At 36.9% G+C, this 15,283-nt stretch overlaps 1 protein-coding gene across 1 annotated transcript in view; it reads right to left on the bottom strand.

The window, feature by feature from the left end:
• Positions 1–1,656: 1,656 nt before the first annotated feature.
• Positions 1,657–15,283, bottom strand: part of PPIL4 (peptidylprolyl isomerase (cyclophilin)-like 4) — a 41,612-nt gene continuing 27,985 nt past the window's right edge. The window contains exons 11-13 of the mRNA XM_011965660.1: positions 14,765–14,861; positions 9,654–9,801; positions 1,657–2,891 (exon numbers count right to left, since the gene is read on the bottom strand). Of these exons, the coding sequence (XP_011821050.1) occupies positions 2,640–2,891; positions 9,654–9,801; positions 14,765–14,861 (497 nt within the window). The 3' untranslated portion in view covers positions 1,657–2,639. The remainder of the gene's footprint in view (positions 2,892–9,653; positions 9,802–14,764; positions 14,862–15,283) is intronic.

Here is a 15,283-nt window from a genome sequence, read left to right as displayed (position 1 = left end):
CCAGCTAAACTATGCACAATGCTATCAAAAAATAAAAACTTCAATGAAAACAAATTCCCAGAAAAATGTAATAAAAATGACTAACATTAAATAAACAGAAAGGCTAATAATTCTATAATTTTTGAAATCTAATCAATAGTTAAGAAATTTTCTCACACAAAAAATGCAAAGTTCAGACAATTTTATAGGCAAGCTCTATCCAGCTTTTAAGGAACAGATTCATTTAAATCTTTTTCTTTTCTTCCAAGACAACAGACAGAGGGAGGGAGAGAAAGCACTCCCTAGTATCTTAGTATCCACAATCTATTAAATATAAAAAGACAATAATCTACTATATAAATGGGCAAAAGACATGAAACAAGCTTTTCACAGAGAACAATCAGGAATGAATAATAAACACGGAAAAAGATGCTTGGCCTCATTAACATTTAGGAAATACAAAGTTAACTTCCACTCTAGTCAAAATGCAGTAACAGAGGCATGAGTTACCTTCTCTGCCTTAAACTAAAAACCTATATAAAATGTATACAAGGAAGTTTTTCAGATGTTGGACAACAGCCAGTGCAGGACAGTGACTCCTGAGAGATGGAAAACAAAGAAAGCCCTATAATTGCACAAGCTTCTACATGGGGTTTCTAGGCTGTAGCAGTAAGGCTAGGGAAGGGAACCTCCCTGGGTAGAGAATTTAGGGGAGCCAAGGTAAGATTTGCAGGGCAGAATATTGGGTTTCCTTCGAGTCTTCAGCTAAACACCAAGCAGTGTATGCATGTGAGGTAAGGAACAGGAGATACAACTGGGAGCTCAATAGGGCTCAGAAAAGTTCATGTTCCCAACAGACAGAATGGAGAAACCATGTAACCAGGAATATTATTCAGAACGGTATTACCTTCGTAGTGGGTCAAATTAGCCCTAAACTACAGGCTGTCCCAGTCCTGTCTCATTAAGCTTAAATGCAAACTATAAAATGATCGGATTGTTTCCAAGTAACTTTATGTCCCCAAACAGAGTTCAAGATACTTAAATAAAAGAACTCCAGCACCCAATGCTAAAAACAGAAATTACCAGGCATGCAATGAAGGAAGTTACAATCCAATATGGGCAGGGTGGGGGTTGGGGCAGGGTGGGAATCAATCAGTAGAAATAGACCAGAAATGATGCAGATGACAGAATGAGCAAGTACACTGAAAAAGCTATTATCAATACACTCCAGGTGTTAAAAAAAAAAAAAAAAAATAGAGGAAGGCATGAGCATGTGAAGGAGACACATGGGAGATAAAGACCCAGATAGAACTTCTAAAGACTAAAAATATGTCGGAGGTGAAAAATACCTGGATACAATTAAAAGGAAATTAGATACTTTAGATGGAAAGATTAATAAACAATGAGGACACAGCAGCAGAAACTACTCAACATGAAACACAGAAAGAAAAAGGCTTTTTAAAAAGCTGAACAGAGAATGAGCACACTGGGAGACAATGTTGAGGGGCCCAACGTACATTGAAGTCATTGGAGCCCCAGGAGAGGAGCAGAGAAACGAAAAACGTAATAGAAGAAACAATGTCCCCAAATTTCCAAATTCTATGAAAACCATAAACCCACAGGTAAAATAGCTGCAGCAGAAGAAACATGAAAAAAAATATATATATATATAGCAAGCACATCATAATCAAACTTCTTACAATCAGTGATAGAGAGAAAACCTTAAAAGCAGCCAGGAAAAAAATGACATCTTACACATGGAAGAACAGAGATAACAGTAATCTTGCTGGAAATCACAGGTAGATACCACTTAACATCCAATAGGCTGGCAAACTTTTTAGTGTGAACTTAACAAGTCTTGAAGATGCTATGAAACAAAGGTAACTCACAGTGCCAAGAGGGGTATAAACTAGTACAGCCACTTCAGAATACAAATTTATCATTATTTTATCAATATATCAAGCAATATAACTCCTAGATACAATGTCCACAGCAGCATTGTTTCAACAGCAAAAACAAAAATAAAACTCAAATGTCCATCAAGAGAAGAATGAGTAAGTTGTGGTATATTCATATAATACTATATAGCAATAAAAATGAAAGAAAGTCACAGAAGTAAACAAACATTTTGCCATTTACATAAAATTCAGAAACATACAAAATTAACATTTCGCTTACCGATACATATGTATGTTGTAAAACTATAATAGGCAAATGACAAATACTAAATTCCAAATAATTATTTGAGAGGGAGAGGGCCTTAAGGGACTTCTAAAATGTAGGCAATATTCTGTATCTTAAGCTGGCTGATGAGTACACAGATATTTACATTTATTATCCCTTTACTTTATATATACATGTTTATGTGTTTTTGTAGTATGAAATACTTCATTAAAAAAAGAGTGAAAATGTAAAAGACTTCAAAAATGAAGACTACCATTTATGTATAACAATAAAATTACTGTAAAAAAGTATACAAAGAAAATGTTCAATTCTTTATCTTTCAGTGCCCTATATAATCAGTATTAATCTAAAGGGTCATAATCCTAACATGAAAAAAATAACAAGCTTTGACACAAAATCTAAGCATCTGCTTTCCTGGCACTCTTAAGTTAGACAAGAGTAAATGTGTTAGCCACTCAATTCTGCCTCTTCATCTTTCATCTGTACTTAGATTTTTCTTTATCTTTGGATTTCTTTGGACTTCTGCTTCGGTCTCTCTTTTTACTCCTTTCTCTTTCATAAAAATCTGTTTGGTATTTTGACTTGTGACTATTACTGTAATGGCCATCTCTCTCTCGAGATCGGCTGCGACTTCGGTTCTGAGTTCGGTCTCTCTTTTCACTCTTCTGTTTCTCCCAACAGCTTTCTTCTTCTTCATAGTGACCAAACCCCATTTCTCTATAGATATCCTGTCAAAGGAAGGGGGAATTACAAGTGAATCAGTACAATAATCATTTTGTGGGCATTTTCAATTAATAAAACTTAGAAAAGTCTACCATTTGCAAGCTGTTATAACAGCTTAAATGTGAAAACTACCCCTAATGTCAAGAATCTTGTAAATTACAAAGCAATGAAATAATTCAGAAAAAGGTTTAACCATTTTTCTTAACAATGTCATTGCTTTGTATCTACTATTTTGGCTGAAATGAAGGATCAGATCCAAAAATATGGAACGGAAATAGCTCAACTGAAATCAGAACATGTCTTTAGAGCAATCCTGTAATATAAAAAAATCTGATTATGTATAGTCTTATTCCCACCTCCCCACACTTCACTCCCCCAAAATGTGGTCCCATTATTAATCTGCAATGAAACTACTAAAATTCCCGCAAGAATCCTATAAGAAGATATCATTGAAATAACTTAGCAGGAAGAGATCTTAGACAAGTCAGTAAGTCTTAAACAAGAAAATGGAGGCTGGGTGCGGTGGCTCACATCTGTAATCCCAGCACTTTGAGAGGCTGAGGTGGTTAGATCACTTGAGGTCAGGAGTTCAAGACCAGCCTGACCAACATGGAGAAACTCTACTAAAAGTACAGAATTAGCCAGGGGTGGGGACGCACGCCTGTAATCCCAGCTACTCGGGAGGCTGAGGCGGGAGAATTACTTGAACCTGGGAAGCGGAGGTTGCAGTGAGCCAAGATTGCCCCACTGAACTCCAGCCTGGGCAACAAGAACGAAACTCCATCTCGAAAAAAGAAAATGGATAATGTATACTTGGGTCTGAGCAATTAATTTTTAAAGTGTTTTATTTTATAACAGCTCCTCTCTACATGTTCAAATACATCTTCCATGTTTAGAAACACAGAAGCTAGAGAGGAGAATGTTTTTTGAGACAAGGTCTTGCTCTGTCTCCCAGGCAGGAATGCAGTGGCACAATCACGGCTCACTGTAACATCAACTTCCCAGGCTCAACCGATCCTTCCCACCTCAGCCTCCCAAGTAGCTGAGACCACAGGCATATGCCATCACCCCTGGCTAATTTTTGCAATTTTTTGTAGAGACAGGGTTTCATCATGTTGCCCAGGGTGGTCTCAAACTCCTGGGTTCAAGTGATCCCCTCCTACCTCGGCCTCCCAAAGTACTGGGATTACAGGCATGAGCCACTTCACCCAGCTGACTAGGCTTATATTAAAATTATTATATTTCTTTAAAATGAGTTTTTAAATACTAGTAGAATCCTATGCCCCAAAGATAATAAAAGTGCTACATTTAATTCTTCTCTTAGACCACAACCAATGCTCTTTCAAGAGATACTTTGTAAAATTTAACTTTCTTAAGGTTGGCTGGGTGTAGTGGCTCATGCCTGTAATCCCAGTACTTTGGAAGGCCAAGGCAGGTGGATCACTTGAGGTCAGGAGTTCAAGACCAGCCTGGTCAACCTGGTGAAACCCCGTCTCTACTAAAAATACAAAAAATTAGCTGAGTGTGGTGGCAGGCGCCTGTAATCCCAGCTACTCGGGAGGCTGAGGCAGGAGAATCGCTTGAACCTGGGAGGCAGAGGTTGCAGTGAGCCAAGATCGCACCACTGCACTCCAGCCTGGGCAACAAGAGTGAAACGCCCTTTCAAAAAAAAAATAAAAAACAAAACAAAAAAAAACCTTTCTTAAGATTGCCCAAAGGAAAGGCAAAATCAAAGACTAAACTCCCAAGGGTCTCAACTCTATCACCAGATACTACTGTAGCAGACATAAATGTCAAGGCTTACAGTCCAGAGTGATGAATACCAATGGTTAAGGACTGGGTTTTAAGCAAATTACGTTGTTCCATATACTGTCTAGATACTGTACACCTTGAGTTTGACAGTGTGTGAAAACAGATGTAACATGATTGTTATAGTAATAATCAGTGTTTGTGGAATACAATATTATAAACTGATTTGTGATTTTCCACACAATTCCAATAGTTCTTGTCATATTATAAGAGCCCCTGAGGTAGAAAAAATGAGTAGGCATTTTGGTTTAGCCCTTTACCATCTATTTTCTAGTAAAATATGGCATTCCTAGATAAAAGAATTTTTGTGCTTCCTATAACACATCCAAAATAGAAATATCCATATACTATTATATCTGTACATCTTGTACGTATTTCTGTATTTGTTGAGACAAATTTTTAAAATGCTGAGACTGCTGGCTGATGTATAACTTCATAAAATCCTTAGTATGTTATTATACAAATGGGCACGACACTTAAGTGCTCTGAGTATTTAAAATAGAAAAGATAAAAGATTATGTAGCACTTAGTTCTTTCAAAAATTGAGGAAGCTGAATATCTGAATTGGACTGAAACTTTAAAATCACTTCTACTTGGGAGTAGTTTTCAAAGCTACCCAAGCTTTGAAGTCAGGTAGATCTGGGTTCAAACAGTCTTTGACATTTAGGAGATGTGTCAAACAAGTACTCCTAAGGTTAGAATAATTAGAGAAGGTTTCATGGAGAAGTTAGGATTTCAGATGAGCCTCAAAGGATAAGTCAGCTTGGGTCTGAATTGGCTGCAAGAAGGCTAATGAAAGTAGTGTAAGTGAAAACTGGAAAACAAAGAAAACTGAGCCCTGTATGAAGGGGAAAAGTTAAAGTGGCTGAATGAAGCCATGTAAGAGCAGATCCTCTAAGAACACGCTAACAGTGCTAAGAGCTTTAGGAGTGCAATATCCTCATTCTAGAAATAGGGAAACTGAGACTCAAGAGTTCTGCACAGGTTGGAGATAATTTAACTTGACATCCAAAATTTAAAAATGGGGGAGTGGTATAGAATAATGGGGAAAAAATCCATTATTTCCTGAAAAAATCCATTATACCTGACTGAACCAATTAAATGTTAAAATTCTAGTTCTCCCACTACAAAGGCCTAAGGTCCTGTGGGATCAGTATCTTCATATCTAAATGAATTAGATAAGCTCTAAGTCCTTTCGAGTATGAACTTTTAAAAATTATATTATTTATACATTTAAAACATAAGACAAGATGATTAAACTGCCATGTGGCAAAAAAAAGAAAGAAAAAAAACGAAGAACACAAAATGGCCAATTTAAAGCAATTAACTTAACCTAGCAAATGACTTGATATAAGCAATCAAAAAAAGTCTAATCTAATTAAAAGCTATCCTTGCTCAGGTCTCTGGGACTAAATCAAAGATCTGGTTAAATCTTAGTCGCCAAGATAACATTAAATCACGAAAATGACAGCAAAAGTACAGTCAAGAATACAAACATTATGAAAACCCCAGTGGAAAACTGACAACCAGCATGAATACTTCTCAGCAAGGCAACCCCCAGTTGAACACTCATTTCCTGTAACCTCAGTAAAACCCAAACCTCAACAACACAAAAACCATCTCTGGAATTAAGACATGAGGTGGAAAATTAAACGTTTTCGAACTGATTAGTAAGGCTAGCTACTCAATAAAAAACAAAGAATTTGAAGAAATAAGTTAAAATACTCTTGGGAAACCAGACTCACCAAGCAAAACACCAACAGGAAAATATGAACTATAGCTGAAATTTGTCTAGTACTGAAAATTCTCTTTAATGAATTTTTAAAAATAAAAAGGAAAACAATCAAAATAATAAAAAATCAGGGGCCATTAAAATCTTAAATACTGATGCTGAGTTTTATTAGAAAGGAGAAAATTAATGTAGCTATATTATTAAATCAAAGTATACAATTTTTTAAAATTTAATATACTTTAAGGGGAGAAGTTAGGAGATCATTATTCAGAATTTAATAATTTTATAGTTAATATTGCCTTAAAATTAAAACTTAAAATTGCCTTAAAATCTTTTAAAAAATACTCATAACATTCCCCCAAAATCTTGATGCTTTTACTTCAAGCAAAATGAAAAGGATATTTGCTGCTGTAAGGTTTCAACTAATCAAAGAGCAGAATCAAAAAGATTCACACAAAAAAACACAACCAGTCTGATTTTTTGTAGCCCTCTGATTATCTCAAACACACCAATGTTTATTTATCTCCGGTTTAAATTCATTGACAGTTCCACGTACAAGTGCAGGATGAAAAGCTGGAGCTGAAAGCAGCACACGGAGGGGGAAAGAATTCGGAGTTTTTAGTGGAAAGCATGCTAAACATTCACAGGAATGTGATGCAGCCACCAGTAAAGAAGACTGATGTGACCTTAGACTAAAGTAATAGAGTATAGATATTTAAGGAGGAGGTGTGTTCCTATTAGATCACATTGGAATATTATACTATGGGACAAATTTTATTAAAATAACATTAGAGTTTAGGAAAGAAAACTGACGAGAATATACCCCAGATAAGAAGAGGAACAAGAGTAGTTAGGAGTCCAAGTATGAAATTAAACTGTGGTTCCACTACTTACTAGCTGTGTAAAACTATGGGCAAGAAACAATTTTTTGTTCTCACTTTGTTGTGTGAAAGGGGGATAAAAGAACCCACCTCACATTGTAAGGACCCAAAAATGTTAACTACTACTACTTTTTCTTTTTCTTTTATTTAAATTTTTTTTTAAAGACAGGGCCTCCTATGTTGCCCAGGCTGGTCTTGAACTCTGGGATCAAGTGATTCTCCTGCCTCAGCCTCCCAACATGCTGGGATTACAAGCATAAGCCACTGCACCTAGCCTACTACTACTTTTATTATCACCACTGATTCATGTGAGAAATATTTGCAGGAACCAACAAAAGTATGGCCTAAAAATGGGATGAGCCATGAATGATGGCAATCTTTAAACAGCTAAAAGGATATAGAAAGAAGAAATTCTATCTCTGCTGGATTATAGCAAAGAGCTAAGTACATATATCAAATATTTACTTGCTAAATTTTTTTAAATCAATAACCCATAAACATATAAAATAGTTACCCACAGAGGGAAGAAGGAAAAGCGGAGGGAACAAGAATGGAAGCTAGGTTCTCTAAATGTACCATTTTGTAGATTTCACTTTGGAAACAGTTTTTAAAACTACAAAACAAAAAATTGTTAAAGCAACCCTAAAACATTAAAAAAAAAAAAAAAAAAAAAGAAGCAAGGCCAAGTGTGGTGGCTCACACCTGTAATCCCAGCACTCTGGGAAGGTGAGGCAGGCGGATCACAAGGTCAGGAGTTTGAGACTAGCCTGGCCAACTTGGTGAAACTCCGTCTCTACTAAAAATACAAAAATTAGCCAGGCATGGTGGCAGGTGCCTGTAATCCCAGCTACTCGGGAGGCTGAGGCAGGAGAATCACTTGAACCCAGGAGGCGGAGGTTGCAGTGAGCCGAGATTACACCATTGCACTCCAGCCTGGACAGAGCAAAACACCATCTCAAAAAAGAGAAGAAAGAAAACAATTTAACTGAAATATGAACCCAGTTAATGTCATAATATCATAACCACAGAGAGAAACTATTCCAAGTAACTCTAAAACTAGTAATTTGCTTTATCAGTTAAGAAAGAAAAAAAAAAGTAGTAACAATAATAGCCAGTGTAGAAAATGTTTGCACACGCATTTTTTTTCACTGAATCTTAACAACATGCCTGTGAAGTATTTCTCACCTTTCACAGAGGATGAAACTGTGGCTCTGAAAGTTAAAGAACTTGTCAAGGTCGCTTTGATGGCCAGCAGTATAGAAATGTAAATCTAGCTCTCCTGACAGCAAATCCTTGACTCTGCCTATCATACTACATTTCTCTATTTCTCCATCTTTGCTTGACATTCTCACCATCTTGAGTTCCCTCCCTTCTCACCTCAGCCCACTGAAATCCTTCTCATCTACCAGGGCTCAGCACAAATGCCTCCATGTGGTAAAACAAAAGCAAGGAGCTCTGATGTAAAAAAAAAAAAAAAAAATTTTTGGAGATGCCATCTGGCTCCATCGCCCAGGCTAGAGTGCAGTGACACCATCTGGGCTCACTGAGCCTCTACCTCCTGGGCTCAAGTGATCCTCCCGAGTAGCTGAGACCATAGGTGAACACCACCACGCCTGGCTAACTTTTGTGTGTGTGTGTATTTTTTGTAGAGATGGGGATTTCACCATGTTGCCCAGGCTGGTCTCAAACTCTTGAGCTCAAGCAATCTACCTGCCTTGGCCTCCCAAAGTGCTAGTATTACAGGCGTGAGCCACCGTACCTGGCCTGTAAATTGTTTTTTATTTAACTAAGAACCAAACCACAGATTGGAAATAATCACTTTTCTTCACAATAAATTTTCTTTTGGGAATTTTTATTATATATTTTTTAAATGTGCTGTTCAGGAGAACTTTTAGCATGCTAAAGTTAATTATCAGTGCTGTTTTTCTTATATACGATATAAGATGGCAGGATATAAATGCTTTATAGGACTTAAAATCTCAAGAGCCCTTATGTGCTACAGATAACACTTGGTGATAAATTAAGCAGATAAATGACAAAATCTGTATCAGCACAACCACACTTGTTCTGATGGGAATAAATGAGTATCCACAGGTATGGAAATCACTCTTGCTTCACGGTGTGGAAGTATTTGATACATTATGTCAAAAATGATCTTTTATCATTTGTGATAAATATTTTTGAAAATTAAAATCCAGTACCCCAGTGCAACCATTCTGCTTCTTAGAACAAACCCATCTCTGCTTAGAACTATCCCTTACCTCCTAAATTATATCACTAAGACATTATTTACAGAGAGATAAAATATTTATTTCTTCACATCTAAGTCTGGACATTAGAGGTACCTGATTAGTATTTTTGATTGGTATGTAGTCCTCATCTTCTTTCTCTTCAGAGCAGTGACGGGTTTTCTTCTTGTGTTTTTTACTTGTGTGTGAGTGACCTGATTTTGAGTCTTCGGCCTGCTCATCTAATATAAGATCATATTTTGCACTGCAGTAGTTAGTTAAGGATAAATGTGATAAATAATACTGGTAAGACATCAAAACTTAAGATCTGGTAAACAAAAGAGGTCATAAGGCTAAAAGTAACTTTAAAGCAAACAGCATCTCAAAAGAGTAGAGTACATTTCTAAAGCAACACTAAAATTTTCTTTCATTACATAGTCAGGAGAAATGGAAAGAATCCTAATCCTCAACAATCTTAAAATAACGACTAGTACGCAAAAAAAAAAAAAAAAGAAGAAGAAAAAATAAATGTATTTGTCAATAATTTAAAAAATTTAAATTTAGAAAATAAGGGACATCTTTAACTAGAAAAAATGATTACAAATTCCAATGCCCAGAAAAGCTATACAAGATAACAGGTATATTCATATGTCTCTTCTTTTAGTTCAATCCTACAAGAGGAAATTCAGCAATGCATGTCAAGTTATCATGTTTAAATTCTTTTCTTTTTTTTTTATTTTTTTGAGACAGAGTCTTGCCCTGTCACCCAGCCTGGAGTGCAACAGCACGATCTCGGCTTACTGCAACCTCTGCCTCCCAGGTTCAAGCAATTCTCCTGCCTCAGCCTCCTGAGTAGCTGGGACTACAGGCATGCACCACCACGCCCAGCTAATTTTTTGTATCTTTAGTAGAAATGGGGCTTCCCATGTTTACCAGGCTGGTCTCGAACACCTCACCTCGTGATCCGCCTGCCTCAGCCTCTCAAAGTGCTGGGATTACAGGTGTGAGCCACCACACCTGCCCATCATGTTTAAATTCTAATAAGAATTTATGAATAAAGTTAAATGAACAAAAATGTACATAATAGCCAGGCATGGTGGCTCACGCCTGTAATCCCAGCACTTTGGGAAGCCAAGGCGGGCAACTCACTCGAGGCCAGGAGTTTGAGACCACCACGGCCGACATGGTGAAACCCCATCTCTACTAAAAATACAAAAATTAGCTGGGCATGGTGGCGCAACCTATAACCCCAGCTACCCGGGAGGCTAAGGCAGGAAAACTGTTTGAACTTAGGAGGCAGAGACTTTCATGAGCCAACGTTGTACTACTGTACTCCAGCCTGGACAGAGCGGAACTCAGTCCCAAAATATATATATATATACGCATAAAAGGACTACTTTTAGTAGCAAAGTGGGAACAACAAAATATCTAGTAATAAAGACATACTTAAATGCATTATAGTACTTCAATAAGATATATTATAAAGGAAGTTATCAACAATGATAAATGCTACAGAAAAAAGCCCTAGAAAGGTGTTTATGAAAATTAACATAAAAAGATTAAAGCAAAAACTACATATACCATACAACGATTATAACTTTACATAAGACAAAGGCTTGAAAGAAACAAGGAGAAATAAAAAGAATCATGTGTCTAAGTGATGAAGCTATAAGTGAATCTTTTTAAATTTCATATAAATGTGTTAAAATTTTTTAATGTTTTAATTCAGAGATAAGTATTTTCTTAAATATACTATAATAGAATAAGAGAAAATATAAAATAGTTACAATTTCTGCTGAAAATAATCTCAACCTCAAATGTGGTTTCTGAGGAAGGCTGACATGGGCTGGAATAGCGGTTTTCCTAAGAAAGCTTATGAGGAAGCCCAACAGGCAGAGCTATGCTAGCTACATGTGGAACCACAGTAAACACAGACACACTTCCCTCAGGATTAGACGCTCGTGTCTGCTTCACAACGCCACAGCTCAACACTTTCCGCAGGAATGTCTCACTTCTACATAAGATCAAATGAAAGACACTGTCCCTCCTAGCTTTCCATGAGATGGCTAAAGAGGGTTAGTCAGCTTGTACCATTCGATTACGACTCCGTTATCTCCAACTTCCCTCTTTCTACTATGCTACGCTGTTTCCAGGGCATCTTCTGGATCTTGCCTTTTCCAGATACACATTCCATAGCTCCTGCCTATGATTTCATTCTAATGTGTGCTCTGTACATGCTGCTCTCTCTGTCCAAATTCTTTAGAGCAGTGTTTTTCTTTTTTTTTTTTTCTGAGACTCAGTCTTGCCCTGTTGCCCAGGCTGGAGTGCAGTGGCCCGATCTTAGCTCCTGCAACCTCCCCATCCAGGGTTCAAGCAATTCTCCTGCTCAGCCTCCCAAGTAGCTGTGACTACAGGTGTGCACCACCACCCTCAGCTAATTTTTGTATTTTTAGTCGAGACAGGGTTTCGCCATGTTGTCCAGGCTGGTCTCAAACTCCTGACCTCAAGTGATCCACCCGCCTTGGTCTCCCAAAGTGCTGGGATTACAGGCGTGAGCCACTGCACCCAGCTCAGAGCAGTGTTTTTCAAACTGATGACTATAATCCATCAATGGGGTACAAAATCTATTTAGTGAGCCACAACAGCACTTAAAAAAAATACAGAAATACAGTATATGCCACCTAAAAAAATTTTTTTATTCTATTAACCTTTTGGTTCAAGTGTGTGTGTGTGTGTATCAATGATTATACCACGACTGTACTGGGTTAAGATAAAAACTGTATTTTTTAATTTTTTTCATTTTTTTGAGATGGAGTTTCACTCTTGTTGCCCAGGCTGAGTGCAACGGCGCGATATCGGCTCACCACAACCTCTGCCTCCCGGGTTCAAGCAATTCTCCTGCCTCAGCCTCCTGAATAGGTGGGATTACAGGTATCCGCCACCACAACTGGCTAATTTTTTGTATTTTTAGTAGAGATGGGGTTTCTGCATGTTGGCCAGGCTGGTGTTGAACTCTCAACCTCAGGTGATTTGCCCACCTCAGCCTCCCAAAGTGCTGGGATTACAGGCATGAGCTACTGCGCCCGGCCAATTTTTTTTTTTTTTTTAAAGAAAAGAAATGGAGACAGGGTCTCACTATATTGCCCCGGCAGGTCTCACACTTCTGGGCTCAAGCAATCCTCCCACCTCAGCCTCCCAAAGTGCTGGGATTACAGGCATGAGCCACTGCACCCAGCCTATTTCTTAAATGATGGATCATACGAGAGAACACAGCACTCCACCTCAGCCCTCCTATCTCCCATATTAGCATCGCAGCTTTGTCACTTTTCTCAGTGTTGAGGGTATTCTCTAACCTCTCAACCCTTATTATGAGTCCGATATCCCTTTGCAATATTTATTTGCAATAATTTAGACATATTTAGAATGGTAATTATTTAGTGTTTGTTCTTTTCCCCACTCCAACAATAAAATGTAAGCTCTGTGTGGGCAGGAACTGAATATCTTTCATTGCTAAACTGGGTATGTGACAGATGCTAACTATGTATCTGTTGATTATTTGTCATACCCTCAAGACACTTGTTATATCTCCTGCTTTCTCATTTACCCACTATCTTGTACTTACCACTAAAATCAACAATTTTAGAAGACATCAAATCCCTCTCCCTTTGAATAAAACACAAATCTGTGAGCTCACTGCCCTCTTTTCTCCAATTTCTTCCCTGAGTCTAGTTGGGCCAAGTTATTTCCTTCTCCTACTTCTATTTTTGATTCTTCTTCTTAATAACCTATATTTTTCAGTAATTTCTTTCTCTTAAGGCCCATAAAGTAGATGACACCATGCCTTCTTAATTGTCGTAAGACAACTTATCTCCACATCAGACTAGCCCCTAATGGCACGTCTCTCTTTTGCATCAACTTCAAAAGGCTAGAAGCTACACGATTCCATATGGATATATGTGTGGTTATTTCAATTAACTAAAATTAAAGAAAACTTAAAATTCCCCTTCTTCCAGCTACAGTTATTAGTAATAAGCCTAAATTTAATTTCAAAGATTTGGCAAATAAACATCAAATGTATTCCATTCATACCTTTTATGATTTTGAGCTTTCAATCATATGCCCTTGAATGTTGATTTTTTTCTGACCAAATCTCAGCTTCTTGTTTGGTCTGTCTGCATGTGAAAGCCTCTCCTCATGCTGATTTTATCATCTTTCTTCAAACTTGATACAACTCTAACACCTCACAATGCTTTATGCATTGCAGACAGTCAACACATCTTAAAACATGAATATAGACCAGGTCAATCTGATATTCATCTTTCTTGACGAGTACTTGGAAAAGAAATGTCTACATGTGTGGGAAAAAAATCCCTGAAATACCAACAGAAACTAGGAAACAGAGACCCCATTTACCAGAAAGAATCACAAAATAACTCTTGCAATGTGTGGAGTGATATATTTACAATGGGAAAAATTAGTGAATAAATTTAAATGTCATAATATAAACTGTATGTTTCAATACTTTTTACATATCTCAACCTAAAACTTGGAAGAACCTGAAGTAAATGGTCAAGTCAAAGGATCTTTTTAATCCTATAAAAGTGAACTCTTACACTCAGTAGAAGCCCAATAAATATTTGTTGTTGAAATTACAACATACTATACCGAAAGAAGTAACCTAACTTTGTAACAGAGAACAACAGGATTTTATTATCTAAATAAGGAAGTTAAACATAAGAATGGTTAGCACAAAAGATTCAGCTTACCAATAATAAATTTTTGATTATGAGGAATAGAAAACACTACAATTACATATAGAAAATACAAAGCTAGTGTTACAGCTCTTTTAGAATCTGTCTAGCAGGCTTTCCGGTTTTTGCAGGAAAGTCTCCCCAAAAAGAAAATACAAATCTTACCTGAACATCTTCTGAGAATATGGTAAGTAGGAAAGTACTTAACCTAGAGTAAGAAGGTATTAATAAAAGAATTAGGCTACAGATTTCTTTCAACCTTAACTTACTCCATACACTAGAGTATAGTGAAAAAGCAAAGTATATGTAAGATCTTGAAAAGAGATAATGATAAACTAAGTTACTTCCTCACAAACAATCTGGATTCAGGAACTTTGTCTTCTATAGCTTTTGTGACTGTTCATAACACACCACACAGTACTCTACACATAGCAGATGGTCAATACATATTAACTAAGTGATTCTTGGTAAGGATACTCCTGTTTGGGCTTTACTTTATCTTTCAGAACCAAATTAGATGGTTTATCCTGTTCTTTTTCATACTCCTTGAAATCACTCTTGGTGTATTTCCCACCTATTTATTAAGAAAAGAAAAAAAGAGCTTAGTAAAAAAAACCATCTAGTTAATTAAGAACAATAATTATTTTATAAAAGGTATAAGAGCTATTTTATAAATGGCATATATCGAGAGACAGAGAAAGAGAACAAAAGCTTGTTCCCTTCGCCATTACTAATTTAACTGAAATCAGATATCCATTTTGCTAGGTAGCCACATGCTGCCACCTAACGATATATGTGAATATTACAACATCAAACTTTCAAATAAATTACACACAAACAGTGTTTAAGCAGAGCCATTGAGCCCATGAGAACAGTAAGTCCAATGGAAAACTGAGGATTTGGGACCTGAGTTTAAGATCTGAAAGACTTAAGTTTGGGAGAAAGTGAGACTTTAAGAGACCTTTTAAAGATTTTTTTTTTTTTTTTTTTTTGAGA

Source organism: Mandrillus leucophaeus, unplaced genomic scaffold, assembly GCF_000951045.1.
Source record: "Mandrillus leucophaeus isolate KB7577 unplaced genomic scaffold, Mleu.le_1.0 Scaffold731, whole genome shotgun sequence".
Classification (NCBI taxonomy): domain Eukaryota; kingdom Metazoa; phylum Chordata; class Mammalia; order Primates; family Cercopithecidae; genus Mandrillus; species Mandrillus leucophaeus.
The sequence above is the reverse complement of the archived record's forward strand: the minus strand, read 5'-3'. Positions and strand labels throughout refer to the sequence as shown.